Source organism: Oryza brachyantha, chromosome 5 (genome assembly GCF_000231095.2).
Source record: "Oryza brachyantha chromosome 5, ObraRS2, whole genome shotgun sequence".
NCBI classification, from domain to species: Eukaryota; Viridiplantae; Streptophyta; class Magnoliopsida; order Poales; family Poaceae; genus Oryza; species Oryza brachyantha.
Window position 1 is genome coordinate 14,349,045 of NC_023167.2, and position 26,898 is coordinate 14,375,942.

Consider the following 26,898-nt stretch of genomic DNA (forward strand, 5'->3'; position numbering starts at 1 on the left):
GGCGAACGTGGGAGGAGCCGTCCCGCGCGTGCCGCGGGGGTTGTTGTGCCGGTGCGTGCCTGAGCCCTGACTGGTGACCCGAGACGTGCTACTGCTGTGCTGCACTGCACACACGTGATGGTTAACAACGAACTTGGGAAGTGGTTCGTTTGAGCCTCTCGGTCTAGTTCTCTCTCCAGGTTTAGTGGAGAGCGGTAGAGAGCTTTCATAGCTTCGGTTCGTATTCCTGTGGACTGTCATGATAGGGTCCACTAGTATACCCCAGAAGTCCATTATTCCGCTGGTGTTACAAAATTGGCGCTGTTGGTTCATAACCCCATATGCAAGTCCATTAATTGGAGTATAACCGAAGAAAATGAACTGCTCAATTCAGCTATCAGAAAAAAAAAGAGTTAAATGTGATGTACGGATGTGCATGCTACAGTACGTATGCATGCAGCACGCTGCGAACAAGATATACACTGTAGCACACTTAACACACGCGCCTAACGCTTTGTACTTTTGTCTCCGACGTACGTGCTGGAGACGGTCATCAGTCATCACACTTGAGTTTGAGTTTTAGTACAAGAAATTGCACCGCGTGGGCTGTTTCTTATGGGCTGTAATATTCTGGCCCGTTGCTTGATGAGCCATACACATGGGCCAGGCCAGCGAGCACACTCATGTTGCAGCGACTCTGGAAGCTACTAGATGCTTCTGGCCCATGGGCTGTGGGCCTCCGCTCCCGCTCCGACGGCGAGTTATCCGAACTGAACGAATAGGATTCACCCTGCCTTGGGACTGCATCCATCCCAGCCGTTCACTCCCGCTATATAACAGCCGCCTCGGCTCGCTCGGGAGAAACCCTACGAGCGCACGATCCTCCCCTGCACCGCCGCCGGCCTCGCTTCTCTCCAATTCCTGCTTTCGAGGTATGCTTGCTCCGATCTAATAGCTTCTCCTCCTTAATTTTTGACACTTTGCAGGGTAAATTTGGTTAGGCCTTTGTTCAATTCATCCTCCAATATGTTCGGATTATCCATTCGGTAGTGGGCTTGTTATCTTTTTGCAGAGATCAGTAGGCGTTCCGTAGAAATCCCAAATTTTCCATTTGGGACCTTGACCTTAATCTCGACTTGCTCTCTGCGTGGTTGAAAGGAGACGGTAGGATACTATGTGAAACGCGCGCGCTCGCAAATTATACCAATTTTCTCTAGTAGGGGGCTTCCCCACCTGAATCTTTCATTTATCAAGGGGAAGAAAAGCATAATTCTCTTAGTTAGGATTACATCAGAGGAATTCAACAGAGAAAGCTGGCATGTTTAATCCTTAGTGCTGGAATCTTGTTTGATTGAAATGAATTTGCATGAATGAACATTTGTATCATTCCCTTGTACTCGTATTTTTGCACTCAAATTCATTATAGAATTGATAGAATGGATGCGTTATTATAGCCTTTTATATATCGCGATTGCAATTTCTTTCCATCCCACTTTGTTCATGTATTTTCATCTGTGGTTAGGATATACTGAGCTGAATGCTGTGATTTATGGGCTGTTTATTTTAGGTGTCTCTTGACTTTTCACAATGAAGCTGATCGCTGCCTACCTGCTCGCTGTTCTGGGTGGAAACACCTCGCCATCTGCTGATGACGTTAAGAACATTCTGGAATCAGGTATTTCTGCTGTGCTAAGCCCCGTTGATTCAAATCTTGTTTTGCTCAGTTAGCGCGATGATAGTTTTGCTGGAGGTAACATTGACGAATCCATACATTTTTTATCTGCTAATAGTCATATTGTTATGATTAGTACTATATGAGATAATTACCAATGTCAAAGGCATCTAGAGTATGCTTATTGCTGGTACTAATGTAAAAAATGCAGATTTGTTATTCTATGTAGTATTTTCCATGACAAATGTCTAATTTTCTTTACAGTTGGGGTGGAAGCTAATGAGGAGAGGCTAGAGTTCCTGATCTCTGAACTGGAAGGCAAGGACATAACAGAAGTGATTGCTGCTGGAAGGGAGAAGTTCGCTTCTGTGCCTTCAGGTGGTGGTGGTGCAATTGCTGTGGCAGCTCCTGCTGCTGGTGGTGGTGGTGCCGCACCTGCTGAGGAAGCAAAGAAAGAGGAGAAGGTTGAAGAGAAGGAAGAGTCTGATGACGTAAGTATTATCCATCATTGGCACCATTTATTCATGTAGGAATAACTTAAGTATTTATTTGAAATCTGTTTATTAACAAATCAGTAATCTACATAGCTCTCTAGTTCCATTAGAAGTGCATTTGGTACAGAAATTGCCGTCTTTGCCACAATCATTTTTTGACCTGGCTTGCATACATTCAAAAGTATTGCTTATTATCTCAACATGAAGATGTACTTTATGCCATACTATTCATCAAACTATTAGTGTGTCTAGTTTGTTTGTACAATTATTGTTGTCGTACCGAGTACTGATGTTTTTGTCGTTGAACATCTGCAGGACATGGGCTTCAGCTTATTCGACTAAGTTTATCAGCTTTCTTGTTTACCTACCCAGTATCTGTCGTGCGCTGCTTGCTACCTGCAAAATGAGCAACGTTGCCCCTATGTGTTTGTGCTATTTTTGGTCGAGACTGTATATGTCTAGTACCTTAAGAAATTTAATGTAAAATTTGAGGGAACCGAGCCAAAACATGTGATGTTTCATATTTGTGATCTTTAGCTAGCATTTTCTACTCCCTTTTCGTGGATGAATGCATCGACGAAGCAAGCACTTCCAATACTTTTATTTGGACGACGATACGTTATCACGTTAACCTTACGATCCTTGTAGATGCTGAATCTATTATTGTTATAGCAGTATGACCTTATTACTAGGAATATCCTAGTCTGTTAAATTAGGCGTAGTTGTTGGTCCTCTTTTCCCGTGTAACGCTCTCTGTGATAAAACCGGAATATCAATTTCTCCACAAACAAAGGGAAAAAATAACCATTACTTATTTACTTTATTGTTGAGGTTTCAATATTTGCGTTGGGAGCATGAAAATACTATTTATGTTTGAATTTCTAACATTTGCCCATTTTAATGAGAACATGGGCAGCTTGCTAGTAATAATAAAGACCATTCCTAGAAATGGACACATTGATCTTATGCTTTTAGCTTATATTTATAAATTGATCTTATGCTTTTAGCTTATATTTATAAGTTAAATTTTGAAATTTTAACATTAAATTCATAGTTGATTTTAGGGTCTCACTGAAGTTTATTTTTCTACAAAGAATATGTATATAGAAGTTATATTCACAAGTTAATTGTTGTTTGTAAATATGCCATTTGACAATCACCACCATGTACACGTCATTTATGCGTGTACAAGAAACTCACCTCTAAATGTATTATGTTTTCACAAAAACCTTTTTTTATGGGGAATTTTAAATGAAGTTTATTTAATGTAGCCTGATGTGATTTACATAAAAAAATTCGACAAGTTTAACCAATCAAATAAGATAAAATAAAGGTTCATTATGCGGCTCTAACTTTTGTTATGAATACTGCATGAACGAAACTATTTCTTGTGTGGAATAAAAAGCACGCGCTCGCACAATAAAAAGCACGCACTCAAAGACTCGTGCGTCTCACCCGGGGATATTTCCCCTCACACGCGTGCGCACCCTCAAAATTTTAAACGTGTGGTAGTTAAATTAACATAGGGTTATTGAAACATTATGCCCTAAAATACATGGTTTCTTGAAACAAATCACAGTACCGGGCTTTTGCGTTATATGTGCCCTAAAACCTGTAATTGTATGAAATCTACTCGGTTCGTAGATTTCTGACCGAAATTTTTCATCCAGTCCGAGAGCAATAACAACTAGAAAATTCAGACAAATAATCGCACCCGAGCCAGAACGCCAGCCCACCGGGCCCATCTCTATTCCATGGAGTGAATTGCCCTTTTTGCCCTTCCACTCTCTCCAGCGGCCGGATCGAATCGAAGCATCCAAGCCGCCAAAGCGGAACAACGCAGGGACGCTCCGCCGTCCCGGCCGCCGAAACTAGTCCTCGTTGCGAAAGCAGACCAGCCGCTTCGAAGCGGGGATCAAAGGCGTCCTCCCCCTCCGCAGCTTCAATCGGCTGGGCGCGTGGATCCGAGACCCCGGTCGCTTCCGTCTCGCGGTGGTAAGGAAACCCTAGCTTGACTGGTTTCTCTTCGCGTTGTCGCTTCGATTTCCCTCTCCTTTGAACAGATCATTTTCATCCTATTGGTGTTTTTTTTCACATATTCGTGGTCTTCTGTTTGGTTAGTTCGTTGAGACTTGAGACGATATGCCTAAGATAAAGACAAGCCGTGTCAAGTATCCTGAAGGATGGGAGCTTATAGAACCAACTCTGCGTGATTTGGAAGCCAAGATGAGAGAAGGTGAGCACATATGTCCCACCTGTAATTGCTCGTCGATTCTTTCTCAATATGCATATTGATATTTCCTAGTGCAGCCGTGCAGGGTGGTAACGATGTGTTTTTTTTTCCTAATAGCTAAAATACAATGTGGTTTTATGATGCAGCTGAGAATGATTCGCATGATGGGAAGAGAAAGTGTGAAGCTCTCTGGCCGATCTTCCGTATTTCTCATCAAAAGAGCCGCTACATATATGATCTTTACTATCGAAGGAAGGAGATATCAAAAGAGCTGTATGAATTTTGTTTGGACCAAGGTTATGCCGACAAAAATCTGATTGCTAAGTGGAAAAAGGTAGGTACACATTGTGATGTGCTTTTGTTTTGATGTTTTCTCTTTATTGTAGCCTTGTAGGAGTGCGTTTCGCCTTTTAAACTTTGGACGGTGCAGTTTATGTTCCAATTCTTGTAGACCATAATATCTGAGCTTAGTTCATTCTCATGAAAAAAAAAATAGCACGAGGCGATGCTAATGTCTGAATGTCATACCTATTTTTAACATTGTCTGTCTCATATTAATGTTGATAAGAAAACGGTTGGCAGGTTGGCTTTCTATCTGAAGGAAGAGACGCTATAAAAGACAATGTAATCAACATTCATTTAACTTCGAATGCATTCTAAGCCCCAAAGTTATGTAACCGTAGAATCTTTCTGAATATGTGAGTAATTCCATGTTGAACTTTATCGCTGCAAAGTGCACTCTTTATGATTCAGTAGTTAAGCTAAAAGAAAATTTGGTATATATAATATATTACCCAAACCCCCAAAATTAGCTATATACCATCAAAAGATTCTGGCTTGGTTATGTTTTAAACCATTGCTAAAATAAGGTTCATTTCAAATTTTTATTCTCACATACATGATCGTTTCTCAAATATGATTCACAAACACAATCAAACAACTGAGACACATCATCTGATTGCACAAACTCCAGCTAATGTGATTTTCCAATCTGTCGTAACCAAGAACAAAATATTATTCACCGCATTTCCACATCCATAAAAGGATTTAGAAGGTGAGTTTCTTAGGCCTTTCCTCTAAAAGGGTTACTCATGACCTGGTTAGCTTCACGACGAGCCTACAGATTTTCAATTAACCAGCAAACAACATCTGTTACGTTTTACTGAGAACACCCCTAAGCTGAAAGAAATCATCTAGCAGCACTGTCTGCATAGTGCATACTGAATGGATCGCAGACGCCAGTCACTCATTCGGACATGATTAGCATGACGAAATCAGTTTAAATCTGTTTGTTCCAAAAACAAATGTTTAGAGAAAAACATGGGCATATATCTTCTATCTAGAACCTCATATCAGAATGTGGGCCCTGTTCTTTTCCTCTACAGATTTTGTATTTTTTATTCCCAAGTGTCTAAACAGAATTTTTTGTGAAAAATATTTCTATATAAATGTTCCTCATTTGATCTTTGTAGAGCAAAATTTCAACTTTGCAGTAGTTAATCCATTCATTTGTACCCTCAAATAGCTGTCACAAAAATCGGAGAATCCAAAAATCAAAATTCTTCAGAGGTTTCAAACAGAGTAGTGGTTTATGAGCAATTGAGCATTCTGATGGGCTATAAGCCCAACTATAGGAGAGACTGTGCTACGATTTCTGTTCTCATTGTGCGATCTCTCTTCATTTTAAGTTTTAAAAGACGATACAAGGGCTCTGTTAATGGGATTTTAGTGCATCCAACTATTTTGGTCTATATATAGCTGACGTTGAGACCATTCAGTGGCATGTAATTCATTTTTTTTCCTGTGGATTATGTACAATTTTACTGTTTTCTTTCTAGACATCAGAAGCCTTAAATTATGAAACATCCTGATTGCTCACTGCCATTCATCTTTTTCTGAGATGTTTACAGCCAGGTTATGAGCGACTTTGCTGCCTCCGATGCATACAAACACGAGACCACAACTTTGCAACCACTTGTGTATGCAGGGTGCCCAAGCACCTTAGGGAAGAAAAAGTTATAGAGTGTGTCCATTGTGGATGCAGAGGGTGTGCCAGTGGTGATTGAAGCTGCCATCCTGTGGATGCAAATAATTCGAGTCTAATTGCTCAAGATGTTCCGTTGTATTTGATCTCTGATAAGGCAGGCACCATATGACCATATAATCAGGCGATTCATGTGGTGAGTATACCTGGGCTATGTCATGCGTGTGGTGACGATTTCCTAGCGTGTTGGGTTCACAACTGGTTTGGTAAAAACTATCCAGATCTTGCTTGATGGATTACTGTACCCTGCTAGAACTACTTAAAACTGTATGACCACTTCTTGCTATGATAGTACCAGGCTATCTACTATGTTTGGTGCTTAACATGTTGAGCTATCAGGTTTCTGTACTGTACTGATCACAATTTTTGCCTCTTGCTGCTGCGACTTTGCACCACACCCTCCACCCGTCCAGCAGTTGCCTGGATGACAATCGGAGTTAATACCGAAGGCCATTTCTTGCAGTCCAGTTGAGTAGCAACATCCTTACGCACGAGGCTTCACAACCAGCGATCCCTTTAACTATTACTCCGTTTCATGTTTGAAGTTACTTTGTGTTTGTTCTAAAAGAATACAGTAACATCTCCAACGCAAAATATATTAAATTGTTTGGATTTAATAAAACTAATTTGGTGTCATGGATGTTAATATGTTTCTCTATAAACTTGGTTAAATTTTAAAAAGGTTTAATTGAGGATAAATATAAAGAGTTATAATATGAAAAGGAGGGAGCAGTTGTTTTACCGGTAAATCACTCTGTAGCTGTATTACTGGTAGTATTGCTGTTTGTGTTTTGAAATGATCGCAATTCTTCAAACGTAAAGTCAGAGAGAGACACGGTTACTGATACGTGGGCCCTATCGCTCATGGGTCAATATGTCATATGTCGGCCACTAAGGTGGTGTTTGGGACAAGAGACTTATTTTTGTCCCTTGTTCTATCGAATGTTTAGACGCATACTATAAATAGTAAACGTAGTATATAAATAAAATCTATGCATAATCTTGGACTAATTTGCGAGACGAATCTAATTAGCCTAATTAATTCATGATTAGCCTATGTAATGATACCGTAAACATGCTCTAATTATAGATTAATTAGGCTTAAAAAATTCGTCTAGCGAATTAGCACTCATTTATGAAATTAGTTTTTTTATTAGTCTATGTTTAATACTTCAAATTAATATCTAAACATCCGATGTGATATGGGACTAAAAAGTTTAGCCCCATCTAAACAACCCCTAAGTTTCTAACTTTTACGTGAGAGATGGCAACTGTTGAAGCAACTCCACTGCAATCTTCAAAAATGTCGAACTACGGACTGAGCCAGAGTGGTCTTTGGGTTTCAGTCCTGGGTGGCTATTTCCTCCCGAAAGTGAGATGTGAAAACAGTTCTTTTTTTTTTTGGTTAACAATGTGAAAACAGTTGAACGCAACCTTCAAACAGTGAACTATACGCACAGCACAATGAGCAACACATATATGATGGCCCGTATAACGAGTCTACTAGGGTCGAGCCTTTCTGACCTTTGACTATCTGAACCAATCAAAGCCTCTCGAGGTTGAAGTCGTATGGTTCTTTTCGCTTCCGTTTGTTTACAGGTGCAAATTTTAAATCTTTAATTTAAAATTTAAAGTCGATTTTTAATAATTTTTTATCGTAATTTATTTTTTATTATTTGCTTTCACATTGCTAAGAAATTTTATTTATAAATATAATGTTTGGAGTTTTCTTTTAACATGCCAAACTATGACCCTGTAGCTATTCTCCCTCGATCCACCGAAGACGCGTTCTCGTCCCGGCCCGGTGAGGCGGTGACCAACCAAACACATCGGAGTCCGGAGTTGGATGGAGTTGGTAAGTGCGTCTGCATGGCCGGGTGGAGCTGTTCGTAGTACCGTACATTGCGGGGCTTGTAAGGCACGACGCGTTCATGTTGGCAACCAACACGTCATGCGCCAGATCGGTGGCTGATGAGTGCGTCCCACGCGCTGTTGGGCCCACGTGTCGGTGAGCCGCGCGCGTTGCCGAGTCACCGTGCCGTGCCGCGCGGGCGCGGGGGTAAAGAAGCGTAAAGCGTACTACGCGGGGGCCCGGGGGACAAAGGCACCGTCACGTGACCGCGTGGGGGCGCCCACACAACACACACAACCAACGGCGCCGCGCACGCACCCGTCGCGGCAGGGCGGTGGCTGCCACGGAGAGAAAGAGGCACCCGGCCGGGCACGGAATGACAGGTTCGCACCCGCGTCGCGTTGTCGCCGCGGAATGGAGAGCCGGGGCACTGTGTGATGCCGCGCTGAGCTGAGCTGAGAGGAGAGGAGAGGAGAGCAGTGGAGGGGTTCGCGATGGCGGCGGCGACCACGGCAATGACCATCGACTTCCTCCGGGCGCGCCTCCTCTCCGAGCGCTCCGTCTCCCGCGCCGCCAAGGAGCGCGCCGACCAGCTCACCAAGCGGGTGCGTGTGTGCTCTCTGTACTGTACAGCCTTCCTCTCTCGACCGCATTCCTCCCTGACCCAAGCTCACGGTGTCGCCGCAGGTGGCGGAGCTGGAGGAGCAGCTGCGGGCGGTGACGGCCCAGCGCCGGAAGGCGGAGCGCGCCGCGGGGGAGGTGCTCGCCATCCTCGAGTCGCAGGGCCTCGCGCGCTTCTCCGACGCCGCGGATTCCGGTTCCGGTTCCGACGACGACGAGGGCGACCCCGACTCCGCCGGGAGCGGCGGCAAGGCTCGCGGGGAAGCGGAGGATGCGCTGTCGGGGTCAGAGCTGGGAGGCACTGCTGTGGCGGCTCAGCCCGGGGGGCTATCGTGGAAGGGTCGCGCCGCGAGCCACGATTCCCAATCCCAGAGGCGGCAGCAGCAGCAGCAGCAACTGAAAGGAAGGCAGCTCAGGCAGAGGCATAGCCATAGGAGAGGCTACTTTTACTTGCTTACCGGAGATTCGTCGCCCAAGTACCAGCCAGGGCAATCCTGCCGGAAGGTCAAGAGGAAGGAGCTGAGGTCCAAGAATTGGAAATTTACCCAAATATGAAATACTATGTGATAATTGTTCAATCTTCATCTCTATCTGTTCATTGCCAATCTGACATAAATGTAGTTGTACTGCCTTTTCAGTTTTCAAACTGAAGGAGAGGAGGGGAGGGACAATGTCATGGAAAGTACTGAGGAGGGGCAGGAGAGATCAGATTGTACTGTCTGTACTGATGACCAACCTGATATGGATGATGAGGTGTGCAAACATGGGCCAGATTCTTTTGGCGATGGAAGAGACGGAGATAACGATGGTCGATATACTGTGGAGTATGAGAAGGATAGGGAGATGGAGAGAGTTCTTGAAAAACAGGCAGAGCTAATTGGGCAATTTGAAGCAGAAGAAAATGCTCAGAGGGAGTGGGAGAAGAAGTTCAACATTTCCCGAGATTCCACGGCGGTATGCACTATCTTTTGTCACAAAATGCTGTTTCATACAAGCATAAGATCTGTTTAAGAAAATAACATGGATTTGTTTGGTGTTCGGTGGTTATTTAGCTTTTTTTTTTGCATGGATGGTGAAAACCATATAACTTTTTGTTAGAAATACTTGCTGTCGATGTTTTCGTCTCATGGGATACTTGCTCTACAGTAAACCAAACAAATTTTCTTTACTTAATGTCTGTTGAATTTGCTTTTGACTGATTAAAATTAAAAATATCTGAAAATGTTGTTATTTTGACTTACACATTTACATTTTTAACTTGCAGGATGATGTTGAGCTAGGCAATAAGCTAAATCAGATTGAGAAAACTTGCGGGCAGAGGGACAAAGACGCTCAGATCAATGATACAGAAGTTTCTGGAGAGGGAGGATCAAGTAATAACAATCTCTTTGCCAATGACAGTCCTTCTGAATGTTTGTCGACTGATTCTGTCTCTGGACTGCCCCCAAATGCACCAGAAGAAAATGCTATTGAGCAGAACAAAATTACTGAATCTGATCATGATTTTGGGGAAGCTACTTCAGCAGTTGTTTCAGTTGATAGTGGCCCACGGATTAGGAGGGATGAGTTGGTAAATAAAAGTTGCACTGAAACTATTGAAGGAAGTGCGAACAATATTGGAAAGTCGTTACCTTCACAACAAGGAAACTACAATAGCAGCCGGAATGCAATGCATTACGAAGGTCAAGTAGATGAAAGTTCGGACAGTGGTCCAGGCTACCTTGTAAATGCTTGCTCTTCTGAGCACTACATCAACACACCATCAGTAGCAAGCCGATCAAGCGACACCCCTAAAAGCAAAGTTTCTGAATGGAGCTCATCATGCTTTCATAATCATACTGATAACCAGATTGACACACAGATGCACCAACCTTCAAGTGATGGTGTGGGAGGTGTTCTGGATGCTCTTCAACGTGCCAAGATATCCCTTAGAGAAAAGCTGAGGAAGCCAAGTCCACCTACCCAGTGCATGTTGGCACTTCCAGCACCAGAGTATCACTACGCAATGGATGATTTGACAGTCAAAGACAGACAACTTTCACTTTGCACGTCAAGGCTTCCCAGCCAGGATATATTGGCGCTACCAGAACCAGAAGACTGTCATAGCAGGATCCTACCACGGGATGACCTGAAAGTGCCAGTGGGCCTTTCTGGTTTGTTCCGGTTGCCAACAGACTCTTTTGCTCAAAATGATTTGTGCCCTGCTGATGGCTACGGCTCAAGGTTCTGTTTGACAGCAACAACTCAGGAAAACCTTCGAAATCATTTCATGGCAAATCTGTCAATTTCACGACATGGTTCTGAGTTCTCACCGGATTCAGTTTACAACCCTCGTAATTCTATATTGTTGTCGATACCTACTTATGGCGGATGTAGCAATCCAGTGTCAGATTTCACAGTAAGGGACGCTTCTGTCCTCCCTGAGATTCCAAGATCTAGCAATGAATTAAGAAGAGGGATGCCTTATGGAGATCTAGGGATGTTCCATTTTGGTGGTGATTACAGCTCGAACAAGTGGACAACTTTGTAGCTACGCATGCTTAGAAATCAGAGTATAATTTAAGTAGGATGATTTTTGTAGTATCAATTCTACGTACGGATTGATGATGATGTATCACATGTAATATTCCAATCGATGAATAAGTTGTGCTTATAAGCAGCATTTCTGCCTGATAGATTCTCTGATATGCCCTCGTGACACGGTAATTTGACATCACTGAAGTTCAACATGACACCATTTTCCTTACAAATGAAACTTGTTGAGAGGATGGGTACATGCATCCACCAGGGAAAAAAAAAATCGGAGCGCTGGAGTCTCTGATCTCAAGCCTTACTGCCAGACAATACCGCTCATCATGTCAGGTATTGCATTCATGGGTCCTTACAGTTTTTCATTCTGTAGATCATGTAGTTTAAAGGCAAAGGGACACCTTGGTGGTGCTTGTGGGCTGGATAATCTGGAAGAACAGAATGCAAGGGTGTTTGAGGGCAGATCTCGCACCTGGCCCGTGGTTGCAAAAGCGGCTGCAGACGAGGCAGCACTCTGGAAGGAGGCTGGAAGACTTTTCTAAAGAACTCCGGCACATGGGTTGTTAGCGTGATGTACAGGCCTATGGGATCAGGGGAGTTCGGCTGCAACCCTAATAGGTGCGGCTGCCGTCTCCCCTTTTTTTTTGTTAGTTGATTATGTTTGGCAAGGATCTTCTAGATTATAGCTTTCCTATTGTTAGGGATCTCTTAGATTATAGCTTCTCTTGTTAGGGATCTTTTAGATTATAGCTTTCTTATTGTGGGGATATCCTTGCCTATACGTACTTGAGCCCTGGACTCCACCATAATCAATTAATCAATTTTTTCCCAGCCATACTGTCTTTCAGTTTACAGCCAATTGTGAGATATAAACCTTTGCTCCGCTACTTTTTTTTTTCTCTTTCTTCCTTGCCCTCTCTACGCTCTGTGTTCTGCTGATGTAAGTTTGTGTTTTAAGACACCCCCACACACAATCTTAATACAATGCTACGCTCCACGTATTCCCAAAAAAAATGCCAAGGGAACTGTTTCATGATAGTTATGATACTCTTTGGCATATGGTTCGGGGCGTGTGCTCTGGTGCACATCTTTCCTTGACAGTCAAGCTGTCGATGTAAAATTTGTCTGATAACTTTTTCTTCATATCTTAATTATATTTATATTGAATGACCTTCGGTCATTCAGGCAAAAGTGATGATACTCTTTTAGATAATGGATAGTCATCATACTAGTGTTGATCGTTCGCTTGCTTCCTGAGCAATCCTTGTGTGCTTGTGTAGCGACTCGTTACAGTGTTAAAAGAAGATTTTCACCCCTTTAGAAGCTTATGTTTATAACCCAAAATTTAAATTTATAACCCTCTTTAAATTTATAACCCTAAATATGAAGTTAATTTTAAGACTTTTTCATCAAACTTTATTTTCTAGCCTGGGCTTTTAGATCGCCAAGAATATGTATATAAACATTTTATTTATAAATTATTTTTCATTTACAAATATACCGAACAATCGCCCCCTTGTTTCACTGCCGTACACACTGCACATTTTGCGGAAAAATCGCCAAAACACTCCCCGTAAAGTTAGCATTCTCCAGAACACCATTAGTAAACAAGAGTCCTCTAAAACACCACTAGTAAACAAGGTAGTCATGCCAAAACGCCAAAATTCATAAAACATGCATTAAAAGTGACCATTCTACCCCTACCTTGTATTAGCCATATATTATTCTAGAAATTAATAAAAAATATAAAAAGTATTTTTTTTGAATAAATAATCATAGAAAATATGACTAATTATTTTTTATGCAAAAAAATTAATTTCTGGAATAATATATGGCTTTTGAAGACTTCATGGTTTTTTTTTGCACGAAAAACAATTATTCATATTTTCTATGATTATTTATTCAAAAATAAATAATTTTTATTAATTTCTGGAATAATATATGGCTAATACAAGGCTTATGGGTGGGATGGTCACTTTTAATGCTTGTTTTGTGAATTTTGGCGTTTTGGCATGACTAACTTATTTACTAGTGATGTTTTGAAGTGTTCTTGTTTACTAATAACGTTCTGAAGAGTTCTGTTTTTATTGGTGGTGTTTTCGCAATTTTCCCCACATTTTGCTAGATACCATCATTGCAACACACCGCCATTGAGTGATCGTTTCCCCGTAATCATGGTTTTGGGGTAATCCAAGACCGGCGAGTTCCCCTCTCATAGGAACTGATGGCCGACCAGATCAATCATCAACCATCCTAGTTACGCTTGTCACCCCCCATAGCATATGATGCAATTTAAATAATACTAGAAACCAGTTGTTAACCCCCTGACCAATTGAAATGCTAAAGATGAACACTATGACCAATGCCATCCGTATATACCAGACACAATCTAGTAAACCAGCGTTGGAAACAATTAAGCAAATACTGTCATTGATCTTGGATCACTCCCAGACTCACTTCTTGCAGAAATTCCGTTGATATGACGCTGTGTATACATGTAAACAGCAAGTACTGAAAATCAGTCGTATAAGAAGATATACCTGAAACTCGGGTTATAAGATGTTTTGATTTTTCCTAGATTCATGCGAATACTAATAAATCTAAATATATATAAACAATCTAAATATATATAAACATATAAGACGGTTTGATTTTTCCTACATTCATACGGATACTAATAAATCTAAATATATATAAGCATATACAACAATTTATACATAAATTAAGAAAAGCCAAAAGACCTGAAACCTGAAACGTGAAACGGAGGGAGTACCAGCTATAAGTTCTGAAAAGCTAACCTGTTATGAGAACCAATGGTATAACACAAGAAGAAGATAACATTACATTGACAACATCTCTTGTCAAGCTAGCTGAATGGGTAAAACAAATGAAAGGTGAATCAGATACAACTCAAAAAGAAAAAAGAAACGGAATGATATTTTACACTCAGGTTAGCTGATAGATGATGATTCACATCTGACCTGCACCAGAGGTGCATACGAAATATTGGTGCTTTCTCGTGCCCAATTGGCTCCTACATCTTAAAATCAACTGTTCCCACTCCACTGTTTATTTCCTAGAAGGATTGCTATCTTCCTGCAGGAACTAGTATGACCCATGCACAGACCGAGAGCTGATGTAATCACCATCAACATTATTTATAGAACTGATATGCCCTTTCTGAAATCAGTGTGTTTGCTCAGTTGCTGCTGTTTTCGAGGATCTTCGCAATTTGCTTGCTGCAAGGTGGAAATGGGGGCATAGAGGCCTTGGTGCCCTCGTCTCCATGTCAAATCCTCTCACACAAACAAATCCTGCAATATATTCTAGCATATGTAAATGAAACACCATATTAAAGCAAAACGAGTAGCCCACATTTTCGTTTTTTTTTCACTGTTGAAACTAAAACCCCAACAAGAGGATATGTTCTAACTTATATGTTTACATCCTGAAATGATAACCCTTTTCACTTGACCGATTTAGAAGCAGCCAATTTACTCACGTAAAAGAACACAATCATTTTCTTTGGGACCAACTAATGCTAACATCCCTATTAACTCAGAAGTAGGGGTTTTAGTTTGGTAGCCACTGTAGCAGCAGCATCTTTGCCTTTTTAGCCCCATGTAACTTACCAAAGATATTATTACTATAGCTATACTGGATTGCTGGTGATTAATAACTAAAGGCGCCATAGTTTATTTATTGGAGGAGACACCTTTATGTAGCTCTAGGAGCTAAACCGAGACTCAAATTTAGTAGATCCTTAATACTAAGTGTTTTTTTTTTTTGCAAAATGCGTGCAGACACCTTGACACAATCACACGAATGCCTATAACTGCATAAAGTATAAATGTATTGTGATTATATCCCGGTATCAGAATTCTGCAAATTGTTTGATCATATGAGGAAACAAGATATGTCCCAGAGAAAAATGTGCTGAAACAACAAATGAAAAATATTGTCAATACCTCTCCAGAAGCACTGCTGTATTTCTTCTGTTGTTAGACCTACAGAATCAAAATAACAGTTGTTGTTGGCACTATTACCGATAAGATTTATTTAGTCATTGCTTTCTTCGTACAATGAGTGCCTCTAAAAAATACATAAGGGTGAATATTACCTTTGAATATGGTTGGCACTGAAGTCCCGAAGTAAACCATACGTCTTTGCAAGTTCCATATCTGCTCCCTTGGGATATTTATGGGGTTGTGGCTAGATCTATGGTCAGCAAAAACCTGAAAAAGAAAATCCAGAGATCCTGAAATCAACTCTATAGATAATTAAGGCCCGTGATAGTAACTCTCTACTGTCTTATTCTTGCAAAACATTAGTATGCTCATATTTTGACAGAAATAACAGCATACCTCATTAACTTGAAAGTAAGTGCCATTGAGTGGAAAACTACCTCTCATGGCTGTTCGGCAAGGAACCTGTTCAGGTTCAAGTAACTGTCATTAGTTGATAAATACGTGCAACTTCACAATTATATATATGAAAACAGTCCATTTTGCAATACTGAACGTTTCAGTCGGTCCAGAAACAACCCGAAAGTTTTCGAACTGGACACAACACAACCCTGAACCTGAAGTATCAAAACCATGAACTCTTCAACCTTGTCCCAAATTTATAGTGGTTTTGCATGATGTGGCCCAAGGCTTAACCAAGTTTTGCATTTTAATAATGAACATAAAAAATTGGGAAAGAAAATACTCACTTGCACTACAGATAGAGTATTTATAATGTACTCTCTCTATTCCAAGATATAAGTATTTCTAGGATTCAAATTTCGTACCACAATATAAACATACGTGCATTGATTCCTATGATTCTAATCATTCCAATGATTCTAGAGCCAACAAGGTGCTTCAAAAAAGAATCTAACCAATTCAAAAATTAACCACTGAATAAAGTGACTAAAAGATAATCTTTTGACTTAACCTTAGTATTTGCTAAACAATTTAGAAATACTTATATTTTGGAACGGAGGGAGTAGACAAATACGGTACAAGCAAAACAAGGCATAGTTGGGCTGCAAAAAAGTGTATAGAACTAATAAATCATTTTTCATGGACGGGTTAAATTCAATGCCCACCCAAGCGATTTTAGTTCTAAATATTAGTCCAATTGCAAATAAGAATTTTCCAGAATATTCAGTCATAAAAATTCTAAAAATTCAAGTAACACTTCAAACTTTGCTATGGTTTCTGGATATCAAAATTTACTAAAAGAATCATAGCATCTCAGTTGAGCATTTATAGCCTATATAAATTGGGGTGGACTTAAATAAAGTTTAATAGGCTAGTAAAAATGGTTTTATCTAGTTCTGAACACTAATTTTCATGGGCCAAAAATACTTTATTTCAATCTTACCATTTTCAGCATCTAAACAAATTTGTGTACAACCCTGAACATGCTACAACTTGATTATTGTTGTCATTCAGGCCCAAGCTTTGGGGACTAGTTGTATAAGACACAGAGCCCATTCACAAGAAGAGCCATAAGGGGATTTGACACCATGGTTAGCTTGACCACCTGAATGCTTTTGAAGGAACAAACCAATGGCGTTTTCAGCAACACATTCAGAAGCGGGAGTCAGATGGTGTTGGCAATCTCAACCGAGGCAATTGCCTACCAGCCCGGCAAAAAAAGTTTTCCCGGCAATAGCCTACAAGCTTTCTGGAGCACAATTTGGTGTTGGTGGCTAAGTTGCAGTGTTAGTTCTTATGTTAGGTTGCAAAAATCTGTCATGAGTAAATTCCATGTAAACCTGGGTTGCTCACCCACCATTGTATTTGGAGCTTGCTCCCTTTTTCTATATTCAAAGATATGCAGTTCTCTTGCATATTATCTGAATCAAGAGTCTTACTGATTTTATCTGAACTATAAATACTTCACAGTGGAAGTAAGATTATTCAAGAAAAAATTAAGTAATTTACCAATCTAAAGAAAATTAAAAAGGTCAATTTTGGCCACATCGCCAGGTTAAAAAATACTCCTATCACTCAAAGCTAGTTCAGAATAACATTCAGAAGTGATCGGTTTTGATTGTTGGTTAAATAGTGTGCAGTTTAAAGGTTCAGAGTTGTCTCGTAGACATTCAAATAAGTTTATATTAAGTTGTGTTGTATATCCAAAAACCCAAAATGTAGGTTAGTCTTAACCTTTAAAGTTAAAGTAGTGAATTATTTAATGCAAGAAAAGAGATTACATAAACACCAGAAATTTGATTTACTTGACATTTTATAAGCTGCAGTTTTCATTAAAAATCATTTTAAACATTTTCTTGAACTATTGAATTCATTCCAAAGTTTCTAGTATAATGAATACTGTTTCTGTTTTTAAATATCTGATGCTGTTGACTTTGGGAATGAAGTTTGATCATTCGCCTTTCAAAAAAAGTATTAAATATCATTTCTTTTGTTGTGACTTGTTTTATCATCAAAGGTACTTTAACCATGACTTATACTTTTGCATACTTGCACTAATATTTGAATAAAATGAATGGTCAAACATCATGTCCAAAATTCAACAACATCATATATTTAAAATGGAGCGAGTATTTTGTTTGCTAGTTGACTAATGCAGGGGTTCAGCTCTACAATGTTGATGATTGCTAGTTTGCTAGATAATGTTGGTTGCTTTACCAGAACGGTGCCTCTGATGTATCTAGATTGGTTTTCTCGTTCAGATACACAGTTGTGGCACATCTCATTGTTGCATAAGCCACCTTCCGTTTTCGAATAGCAGCATGGTTTTGGTGCCTCACTTGTATCCTTTAGTTCATCTGTACAGTAGCCGCATGATTTGATGAAAACCAAGTAACCAACACATATGGACAGTCATACATTCAAAGAAAATACACTTGCCTGGTGTCCACATGGCCAACAGGTAAGGACTTGGATCATCAGGCTCCCGTTGGTCAAGGCCTAGCTGTTAAATCATTTGTAGTCAAGAATAATATCTTGAAGTGCTTTAAAGAAAGATGACAGAATCTCTCATGGTCTCACCTGTTGCGTGAGGGGATGGGAATCTGGAATCTCGTAACTGCTAGCAGAATGTTAAGTAAGTAACAGAAATAAAAATGTAAACGTTTTCTGGATGTAAAGCATCATCATAGGACTATAATAATTGTATTTAAATAGATACTCCCTCCATTTTCTTATATATATGACGTTGGTTAGTTAAAAAATTATACTAACCAACGTTATACTAAAAATTGAGGGAGTATGGCTTTAAGTTAAAAAAATCAGTTCACCACTTACACATAGTGTTCTGTCCGAAGTCTATGCACATTCTTTAGTTTAGGTACAGGAATTGAAGCTGCTTCAGTGCTGATAGCAACCAATGCTTTTGCAATATCATCAGATTGGAAGTCTTTATTGCTTTCTTTTATGCAATTTTCCAAGTTTTGAGCAAAAGCTTCCATGTTAAGTTTTATTGTTGGGATTTCATCAGTATTTTCATCAAAATCTTCAATATCATTCTCTAAAATTTCTGTTTCCTCTTTTGGACTTGCTGGCTCCTCAATTATTGGATTCATGTTATTAGCATGAACATCCGTTGCGTGCATACTCCCCTCAAGGTGAAGCAGAGGAGTTGAATTCGGTGTAGTCATTGTGCCATTCTGGAAAGCAAATTGATTGCTCAGCTTCACTAACCGTTTGTCTTGGGGAGAAGGAAGTGCAAGTCTTGCGCTTCATTCAAAAAAGTTAATCACAGTCAGAGAAGTAATCAATAAGGAAAAAATATGACAAATGAAGAAATACACAAATGAAAGCTCCCAGGTAAGGTCAACTGAAAGAACATATTTAGCTGCGTGCACTCGTGCATACAAACAAAATGAGAAAAAAAGTCAAAGGGTGTATGTGAACAAAGAGATTCCAAGATAAGTAAAAGCAGCGAATATAATTTGTTGCAGAGAAAGACATACAAAAAGTGCCATGGTACTAGAACCAATATAAGCATCCAAATGTATGGTACCATGAACTGATTTTTGTCCTAATATTCTTTTTCTTTTTGTTTTTCAAAAGCACTAGATCTGCACTATTAGTGATCATATTATGTTAATGGAGCTGATTCAAGTATCTCTTCACCAGCAAAAGGGCATTCATCTCATGATTTTTCTTGTGCACTTAAAGCGACAGTGTGACAATGAGAGCATGTATTTATTTTTTAAGCATTCTTACAACAAGAAGGATCTCATTTTCTGCTCGTTATAAATAAGCTTCTAAAGGAGAATGACAAATGCCATATACCTTGCAAAGGCACTTGCAAAATGCTTGCATTCGCTCCTCATTGGACATGCATTGCAATTCGGCTTGCTTTTGGTACAAAACACCTGCATTTGTTATGATAATAAATCTTTACTCATTCAAAAGAGAACAAGTTTGTCGGTAGATGCTAATGAAGAGAACAAACTCGTTACATGCTAATAAATTACCTTTCCAAAAGTAATCATCTGATAATGTAGCTCATATCTGTGGAAACCATGACACTCTGTTAACAGTTCCTCATAGTCCAAATTATGTTAATTGTTTAATCACGATTGCAAATATCTAATTTGCATGAAAGAGAAAAACCTAGAAATTACACAAACTAATAAAAGGTGCAACTATGATTGTTTATGGTTAATTGGTTATAACTCACAGCGTTTGTTGATCAAGTTTACACAGACGAGGCCAGAGGTACTTTTGTATGGTCTCCAAGACAGGGTATCTTTGAAGGCACAAACAAGATTGGTAGATTTAAATTAAAACAATAAAATATAAAATTGCAGAGTTTTTAAACAGATATACTAGACAATGCAACAATCTTACAACTCCAGAAGGTGTAGCTGAAGAGACTCAGGAAGGGGTTGAATTGGCACCCATCCCAACCGTACACATATACGACCCACATTAGTATCAACCTGAATGGCAACAATGTAGTGTAAATCTCAAATTGGCTGCAGGTGAAGTAGAATTACTCCAAGAGAAACTTACTGGGAATGCAAGATGATGCAATGTTAGAAGGCGGACACACTCAACACTTTTGAGCCCCAATCCACGTATGCTAAGCAGGTAATCCCTGAAAATTAATCGAACACATCATAATCGAAACACTCTCACCCGTGAAACAAACAAGGTTCATGGAATTTGCTTTCATAAAGAAAAAAGTCCTTCAGTGTTTTGGTTATTTGCGTCATAGATTATACAGCCTTTGCTGTTATCCTTTCCCATTTCACAGAACTTCTATGCTCATCGTACTTAATTCCAGATATTAATTGGCAAGTTCTTGCACCAGCTTGCTCTGTTTAATCGGTTCACAAACTCCTTTCATACTTCATTTATCATTCCCAGAGCTAGAAAATCTCAACAGCAGGGTAAAGGAAGATACAAACATAATATCTTACTTTGCTGAGTCCGGGGGAACATCTCTTAACCACTCAAGATCAATGCTCCCATGATCGCTGACCAAACGATTCAGAAATTTCTGTGAACATCAATTGACGTGAGCAAAAACTATACTAGTGGGAATGAAATTTCCTAGTGCTACAAAAGGTATTTCCCCAACAGTTAAGGAAATAAGGAATATTTGCCAACTCTGAGAAAGACAACTCAAGAAATATCAAGTGAAGCCTAGTAAATTACTGCAACTGTTCAGTCCTAATGTTAATACAGGCATACAACTTATGAGAAATGAAAAGTTTATTTCCAACAAAATATCAAGCAGTGCATATAAAACCTAGAAAATTATGAGAAATGTCCAATTGGTAAATCATCAATATCTTTTCAGCTAGTACCTGGATCCGCTCTGCTAAAACATTATTCATTCCTCGTTCTCGAATGGCATGGGAAATTCTTTGTACGTCTGCACATCTTACTGCTTCCCAATCAACAGAATCCCTTCGGTCAAAAATTCGTTCTTTCATCTGATAATTACTACAAGCTTGTCTTCGCAATTTATCCCAGTCAAAATTCTCACTGTTCTTTTTACTTGTGGCTCTTGATTTCTTTGGTTTTGATGTCTGTGCTGTTGTGTCTGGTAAGCCATTAAAAGAAGCAAAATTAGATTTTAAGGTTGAATCATCTGCTTTGGTTGCTGTTTCCGGTATTGCTCCACCAGTGGCATACAGCGATTCATGGTCATGCAGCTCTGATGCTTCAAAATTACTCCTTTTGTCATGGTGTAATAAGTTGACTGCATGGGCAACCAGTTTTTGTCAAGCAATTAGCAGATAAACAGTGTGTTAAACTGTTAATTAAAGGGGTAGAGAAAAGATATGCTTGCTGACCTCGAAGCTCTGTACTTGTTAGTTGTGAGCTAAGATTTCTGTCAACAATCATATTTCCATTCCTCTGTGCTAGATGGGCATCAAATGGCATGAAAAGAGAACTGTTCTCCTCTATTGTGCCAATTTTGAAGTTTGATGATGCAGAACCAATAGAACTATTAGGAGAGGTAGAAGAAACATGTGTCTCATTCCTCTCATCTAGTTGACAATCAATAGCTGAGAGAAATGGATACATATTGGAATCAGAAGGAATCCCAGGTTCATCTACAGCACAGTTATTTGTTGTTGTTGTTTTGATTCCTTGGTACTTAGTTTCATTGCCTGTGACTTCATTTCCTGCTAATGACTTTCCATCATCAAAATTGCTTCCCACCTGCTGAGAGGCTGCATCACTAATGCTACTAATAAAATTTCTAGGTGCATGATCCATCCCCGAACTCAAAGGTAACCCTGGTTGAATAATAGACTCTGAAGTTACAACACTCTGGGACAGTGATATTTCCTTCTGGAACTGTGTCCCTTGTAGGTTTTTCATCGATGTTGTAAATTCTACTGAGGAGAAATCTAAACAAAGTTTTGCTTTATGATCTATCCCTGTCTCGTGGTTACAAAAACTTCCAGTTGGTTCTTTACAATGAAGAGAATAATTTTCGCCTTTAGTTAACTCATTAACATTAGGATTGTCCTTTGATTCCATGTGGATCTTTTCACAGGCCATTGAGAGCTCCTCAAAGCTTATTCCTATATCTGGTCTTGACCCATTATAAAAGAATTCCAATGTATTTTTGTCTCCAGCACTCATGTTAACAATTTCGTTGTCCTGACTGGCAATGCCATCATTACAATTGCTTTTGACTGACCCTGGAGGAAAACTTGCAGCAAGGGCCATATATGCAGAGCTGTAGATTGTCAAAATAGTTGAGTCACGCCAAGGTGCTGGTACATTTATTCCTTATTGTAAAAGAATCGAAGAATCTATTAACACTGATTGTGAATATAATACCTGGAAAGATGATCAGCTACATTCTGAGTGAGGAACACTCCTACTACAGAGTCCACTACTGATCCTTTCCAAGGAGAGAAGCGCCTGTCACCTGATAAACAGGCAGTTGTAAGGTTAGTTAAGAACTTTAATCATGGATACAGAACAAGAAAGTTTGAATACAAAACTTTACATGATCACATTTCTATTTCTTTCCATTATACTGTAATATGAAGATCACAATACAAAGTTCAAATGTTTGCAATCACATTGTTCAATACTGTTAATGAGCATGGAAGATTTCTATGTTGGCTCCACTTTTTGGAGATGAAGGCCTGAACTCATGTTTTGGATTTTTTGTTTGTGTGTTTTTTGGGTGTTTTTTTGTGTTGTACTGTTTCTTTTCCCCTTAATGAAATGAAATGCAGCTCTCCTGCGTTTCGAGAAAAAAAAGTTTAAATGCTACCCATAAGATTGGTAAATGACAGATATATATGCTTTAGTATCCAAGCACATACAGAAGAATATCTCAAAAGTTCTTTGTGTCATATTTTTCCCATGTTGAGCACTGGAGTTACTTCAGCATAACAGATGGTTTTGTAATTCCTCCTCTGTCAAGATGTAAGGTCAGATGCAGAGAATTTTTTAAAAAAGGTTGCTCAATACAATAGTGGATCTCATAAACTGACAAAATTTCAAAAGGATAATCTCTGCTAGTTCTACTTGGCTGCCTGGGGCTTTAGCCTTTGAATCTAAATAAAATTCTATATGGGTGGCAAGCTCCTGAGATAGTCAGTACTCAGTACTAGACGGGTAAAAAGAAGGTTCAAGGAAAACTGAGCTCGACACAAAATGAGGGTCCAGAAAAGGATTTACAACAGCACCAGAAGTACCTTGAACTAGGCGCATGCGTGCTATAAATGAATTAGCACGGCCTTCAAAAACTTCTCTTTCTTGTTTCCACCACATCTCTTTATCAACGTCAGTTCCATCTACAGGGTCAGCTGCTTTACCCATCAGAAGGTTCCAAACTCTTGTTGTTTCAAAATCTAAGTCAACCTTAGCTCGAGGGCATTGCTTCTTGACTAAATGAAATTGTGTCTGATATGGAACCACCACCCCACCAACATATGGTACTAGAGCATTTGCCAGACAATTTGTTGCTCCTAAAGAAGAAAGAGAGGGCATGGTTTGAGACAAATGCATCTCAGTTCTATGAACCTGCTCAGTATTCAAATCAAGATATTTCAACTTTGATGCTACTCCTTGAAGATAATCCATATATGGTAACGCTGATGTATTTGGTGAGCTTTCTCCTGATAATTCACAATGAATATCAAGGTTGACCCTTTTATCATCTGGAATCCGAGGCAAAGTTTGCTGGAAAGTTTCCTCTGATCTTTTTGATGCACTGAGTCCACCAGAAAAAATGGTTCCAGATGAAAACCTGTTTTTCTGATCTCTATTTGGTTGGATGTAATTGGGAGAGTTTAGCCGTGCCTTCTGTGAGCGTTTCTTGGTCATAAATTTTATATATGAACTCTCATACAGTGCCTCCATGCATGACTGTGGCAATCTTGTTGATTCTTGTGAAGTGTTCTTCTCAAGATCCATAACAGAAAGAAAGGAATTCCTGCGGATTCGGGCAGATCGCTTCTTTTTAATCTGACAAGCTTGGTAGACTGCTAGCATGTCAGCTGCTGTTCTCATGATAATGGAGTTTTGTGTGCCAGATAGGGAGGACTCACCTCCATAATATCGTGTATGGTTCTTGTCCATTTTCGACATCATAGTCATATGACCCTTTGTGGAGTCTACCGGTAACGAGCTAGCCGAGCAATACATTTGAAAACCATCTGTGTAAGAATAGTTTAGGTCTAAGTCCTTTGTGTTCCCTTCAGTTATGATTAGACCACTCCTTTCTATATTACAACTTGTAGAATCAGGATCATGAGTGTGTCGCACACCATCTTGTTTCCTCTCTATTTCCTTGCTGACATGATCAGAAGCAGCCAGTGGGACTTCCTGTGTAGGCTTTGGTGCAGCCTCAGGCAAATGTATGTACTCATCTAAAATTTTGTTCAATTTGGAGTTGATACCAAAAAACAATCCTTCTGGTGAATTCACTGTGTGTACTTGCTGCGCATGTTCAATCTGCATAGATGATTTAGTCACTGAGCAAAGAGAACTCTGAGAATTAACAGGTTTCTCCTGGTTTTGGTACCATGAGTTGGCCATTGATGATTGGTTCCCCTGTCCTCCGTGCTCCCCGAACTCGAATTGCAATCTTCTTCGAACTGACGAAATGCTGCTTCTAACAGCAGTTCCTTCTCTAGAAACTAAATGGTCACTGAAAGGCTCTGCAGATTTCTCCAAAGAACTGAGATTTCTTTTCTTCCGTACGTATTTTCTTTTCGGTTTCTGATTTAGAGATTTTTCTTTTGATGCTGTAACTGTGGTCTTTTGCATTTTGGCTGGCCTGTCCTCACGGATTACCTTAGGTCTATGCTTTTTCCTCCGAGTCTTTGGCTTTTGTGCCGGGGTATCCTTGCTGTTGAATGCTTCAGTTTTCTCAGCACCTGCAATCTGTATCTCTATCTGAGTTAGTGTTTTTTCCTTGCATACAGATCCAGACGGTGTTGACAAGTCTGTGTTATCACTGTGATTGATTTTTGTCTCGGCCCTTTTTGTTATCTGATAGTAGTTGTGGATGTTATCATCAGTGGAACCCTCTACAGCCAAGTCAGTTGATTCTTTAGGGTTTTGACATTGACTTTTCTCTGTGTTTGCAGGAATAACTGATTTCAACTTACTGCGGCTGTCACAGATAAGTGCTGCTGCTGATTGTTGCAGTTGGCTAGCTTCTGTTTCACTTTTAGTCTTGGAAGCTTCCGTATATAAACCATTTGACTGAAAATGTGTGGGTGAATACTCTGAATTGTACCCATATGGAGTGGCTAGTTCTGAACGATCCGTTGCCATATCACCTGCAAAAACTTCTGATGCACTTCCGAGCGACAAGAGATTACCTTCAAAGTTTATTCAAGAAAACAGAAACGGCAGTCAGTCTATCGTGCCATAATTCATCCATAACACCACAACAAAAAAGAGCAACATCAAGAAATGCTCACCCTTTGAAGCACCTGACAGGGCAGGCGCTGGCGTAAAACCACGAGACTGTGGCAACTGACGCCTAGAGCCCCTTCCCGTCAGCCTCCTGTGGAACACCAGGATACCTATCGGCACCTGCGTGCATCCTGCAGGAAGGTTATAGGGTGGCCGTACGGGAGGGGCAGCATGTTGCTCAACAACGCCGCTCATGGAACCCGCCGAGACTGCCTGCGGATAGGAACCCTCGTGCATGGCATGTAGCAACGCCGTCGACGACAAGGATGATCCTGGGAACAATGTCGACGACGAGCAGCTGCCGACTGCCATGGCGGCTGCCCCAGCACCCATATTTGGGGTGCCCCTCCCAACTGGCACGCCGGAGGTCGAGCTCTCCTGGTTCTCAGCAGGACTGGCCTGCGGGTTAAGCCCTGAGGGATCCATCGTTGCTTGACTTGCTTCTTCCACAACCTACACGAAGAAGACTATGAAATTATACATCCAAAAGAGAAGTCTGAATTAACACCGAGAAGGCAACAGTGAAAGGGGAACGAGAAAAACCTCCCCAAAACCCAGAAAAGAAGAGGAAATACCTTGATTAAAGTGATCACCGTGGTTCAACTGAACCCCAATTTTTTTTGTTGGAAACAGAAGGTGCCTTCGATTCGAACCGAGAGCCGGAGGCAGATGGAACGAGGCCGCCGGCCGCGTCGATCCACCTCCAAACCTCCTCGCCGGCCGTGAGCGCGACGACGCCAGGCCGCACCAGACCACAGAGGAGGGGGCTACGGGCGGAATCGGCCAGGGGAGGACGCCGTACACACCGCGCCTGCGCCTTCTCGCCGGCCGCGCGCGCAAGGAGGCGACGCCTACCTGCAGCTCGCACTCGCACTGCACATTGGAAAGGGAGAGAGAGGGTGAAGGATCAAGGATGGTGACACGGAGGGGAGGAATGCGTGGATGGAGAAATATCAGGTGGAGGGAGGACGGGGTCTCGTCTTTCGCCATTTCTCAGCTCACACTTTACGTGCGAGCTAGTAGGGTTGAAAACGGATCGGATATATCCGGTTACCAGCCGTTAGAAATTTTAAAATTTTAGCGCGTATGAGTT

The 26,898-nt window shown here is 40.5% G+C and overlaps 4 protein-coding genes across 4 annotated transcripts; 3 read left to right on the top strand and 1 right to left on the bottom strand.

Moving 5' to 3' along the window:
• The first annotated feature begins 837 nt into the window (after positions 1 to 837).
• On the top strand, positions 838 to 2,762 carry LOC102704336 (60S acidic ribosomal protein P2B-like). The gene is made up of 4 exons (XM_006654417.2): positions 838 to 911; positions 1,547 to 1,654; positions 1,916 to 2,142; positions 2,461 to 2,762. The coding sequence occupies exons 2-4, from the start codon at positions 1,567 to 1,569 to the stop codon at positions 2,485 to 2,487; spliced, it is 342 nt and encodes a 113-aa protein (XP_006654480.1). The 5' UTR covers positions 838 to 911; positions 1,547 to 1,566; the 3' UTR covers positions 2,488 to 2,762.
• A 1,181-nt stretch (positions 2,763 to 3,943) lies between these two features.
• On the top strand, positions 3,944 to 6,732 carry LOC102704613 (protein BUD31 homolog 2). The gene is made up of 4 exons (XM_006654418.3): positions 3,944 to 4,140; positions 4,267 to 4,381; positions 4,525 to 4,712; positions 6,289 to 6,732. Exons 2-4 carry the CDS (start codon positions 4,288 to 4,290, stop codon positions 6,442 to 6,444), a joined length of 438 nt encoding a protein of 145 aa, XP_006654481.1. The 5' UTR covers positions 3,944 to 4,140; positions 4,267 to 4,287; the 3' UTR covers positions 6,445 to 6,732.
• A 1,803-nt stretch (positions 6,733 to 8,535) lies between these two features.
• Positions 8,536 to 12,278, top strand: LOC102707680. The gene is made up of 4 exons (XM_040524560.1): positions 8,536 to 8,879; positions 8,962 to 9,419; positions 9,534 to 9,849; positions 10,160 to 12,278. Exons 1-4 carry the CDS (start codon positions 8,769 to 8,771, stop codon positions 11,423 to 11,425), a joined length of 2,151 nt encoding a protein of 716 aa, XP_040380494.1. The 5' UTR covers positions 8,536 to 8,768; the 3' UTR covers positions 11,426 to 12,278.
• A 1,935-nt stretch (positions 12,279 to 14,213) lies between these two features.
• On the bottom strand, positions 14,214 to 26,697 carry LOC102707966 (protein ROS1C-like). Its single transcript, XM_040524695.1, has 20 exons — positions 26,381 to 26,697; positions 25,811 to 26,258; positions 23,573 to 25,708; positions 22,701 to 22,791; positions 21,698 to 22,596; positions 21,206 to 21,603; positions 20,816 to 20,895; positions 20,406 to 20,490; positions 20,241 to 20,332; positions 20,071 to 20,139; positions 19,865 to 19,901; positions 19,680 to 19,762; positions 18,687 to 19,118; positions 18,432 to 18,468; positions 18,291 to 18,354; positions 18,069 to 18,208; positions 15,789 to 15,854; positions 15,545 to 15,659; positions 15,393 to 15,431; positions 14,214 to 14,738 (listed from the first exon to the last, which is right to left on the bottom strand). Exons 2-20 carry the CDS (start codon positions 26,229 to 26,231, stop codon positions 14,611 to 14,613), a joined length of 5,412 nt encoding a protein of 1,803 aa, XP_040380629.1. The 5' UTR covers positions 26,232 to 26,258; positions 26,381 to 26,697; the 3' UTR covers positions 14,214 to 14,610.
• Positions 26,698 to 26,898: the final 201 nt, after the last annotated feature.

Excerpts from the sequence above, each read along its gene's own strand:
- LOC102704336 (XM_006654417.2), top strand. The coding sequence starts at position 1,567 with ATGAAGCTGATCGCTGCCTACCTGCTCGCTGTTCTGGGTGGAAACACC. Across the intron at positions 1,655-1,915 it reads TAAGAACATTCTGGAATCAG|TTGGGGTGGAAGCTAATGAG; the intron begins GTATTTCTGCTG and ends TTTTCTTTACAG. Across the intron at positions 2,143-2,460 it reads AGAAGGAAGAGTCTGATGAC|GACATGGGCTTCAGCTTATT; the intron begins GTAAGTATTATC and ends GAACATCTGCAG.
- LOC102707680 (XM_040524560.1), top strand. The coding sequence starts at position 8,769 with ATGGCGGCGGCGACCACGGCAATGACCATCGACTTCCTCCGGGCGCGC. Across the intron at positions 8,880-8,961 it reads CCGACCAGCTCACCAAGCGG|GTGGCGGAGCTGGAGGAGCA; the intron begins GTGCGTGTGTGC and ends GTGTCGCCGCAG. Across the intron at positions 9,850-10,159 it reads TTTCCCGAGATTCCACGGCG|GATGATGTTGAGCTAGGCAA; the intron begins GTATGCACTATC and ends TTTAACTTGCAG.
- LOC102704613 (XM_006654418.3), top strand. The coding sequence starts at position 4,288 with ATGCCTAAGATAAAGACAAGCCGTGTCAAGTATCCTGAAGGATGGGAG. Across the intron at positions 4,382-4,524 it reads GGAAGCCAAGATGAGAGAAG|CTGAGAATGATTCGCATGAT; the intron begins GTGAGCACATAT and ends TTTATGATGCAG. Across the intron at positions 4,713-6,288 it reads TGATTGCTAAGTGGAAAAAG|CCAGGTTATGAGCGACTTTG; the intron begins GTAGGTACACAT and ends AGATGTTTACAG.
- LOC102707966 (XM_040524695.1), bottom strand. The coding sequence starts at position 26,231 with ATGGATCCCTCAGGGCTTAACCCGCAGGCCAGTCCTGCTGAGAACCAG. Across the intron at positions 22,792-23,572 it reads ACGCATGCGCCTAGTTCAAG|GTGACAGGCGCTTCTCTCCT; the intron begins GTACTTCTGGTG and ends CCTGTTTATCAG. Across the intron at positions 15,432-15,544 it reads AGTGCCAACCATATTCAAAG|GTCTAACAACAGAAGAAATA; the intron begins GTAATATTCACC and ends TTGATTCTGTAG.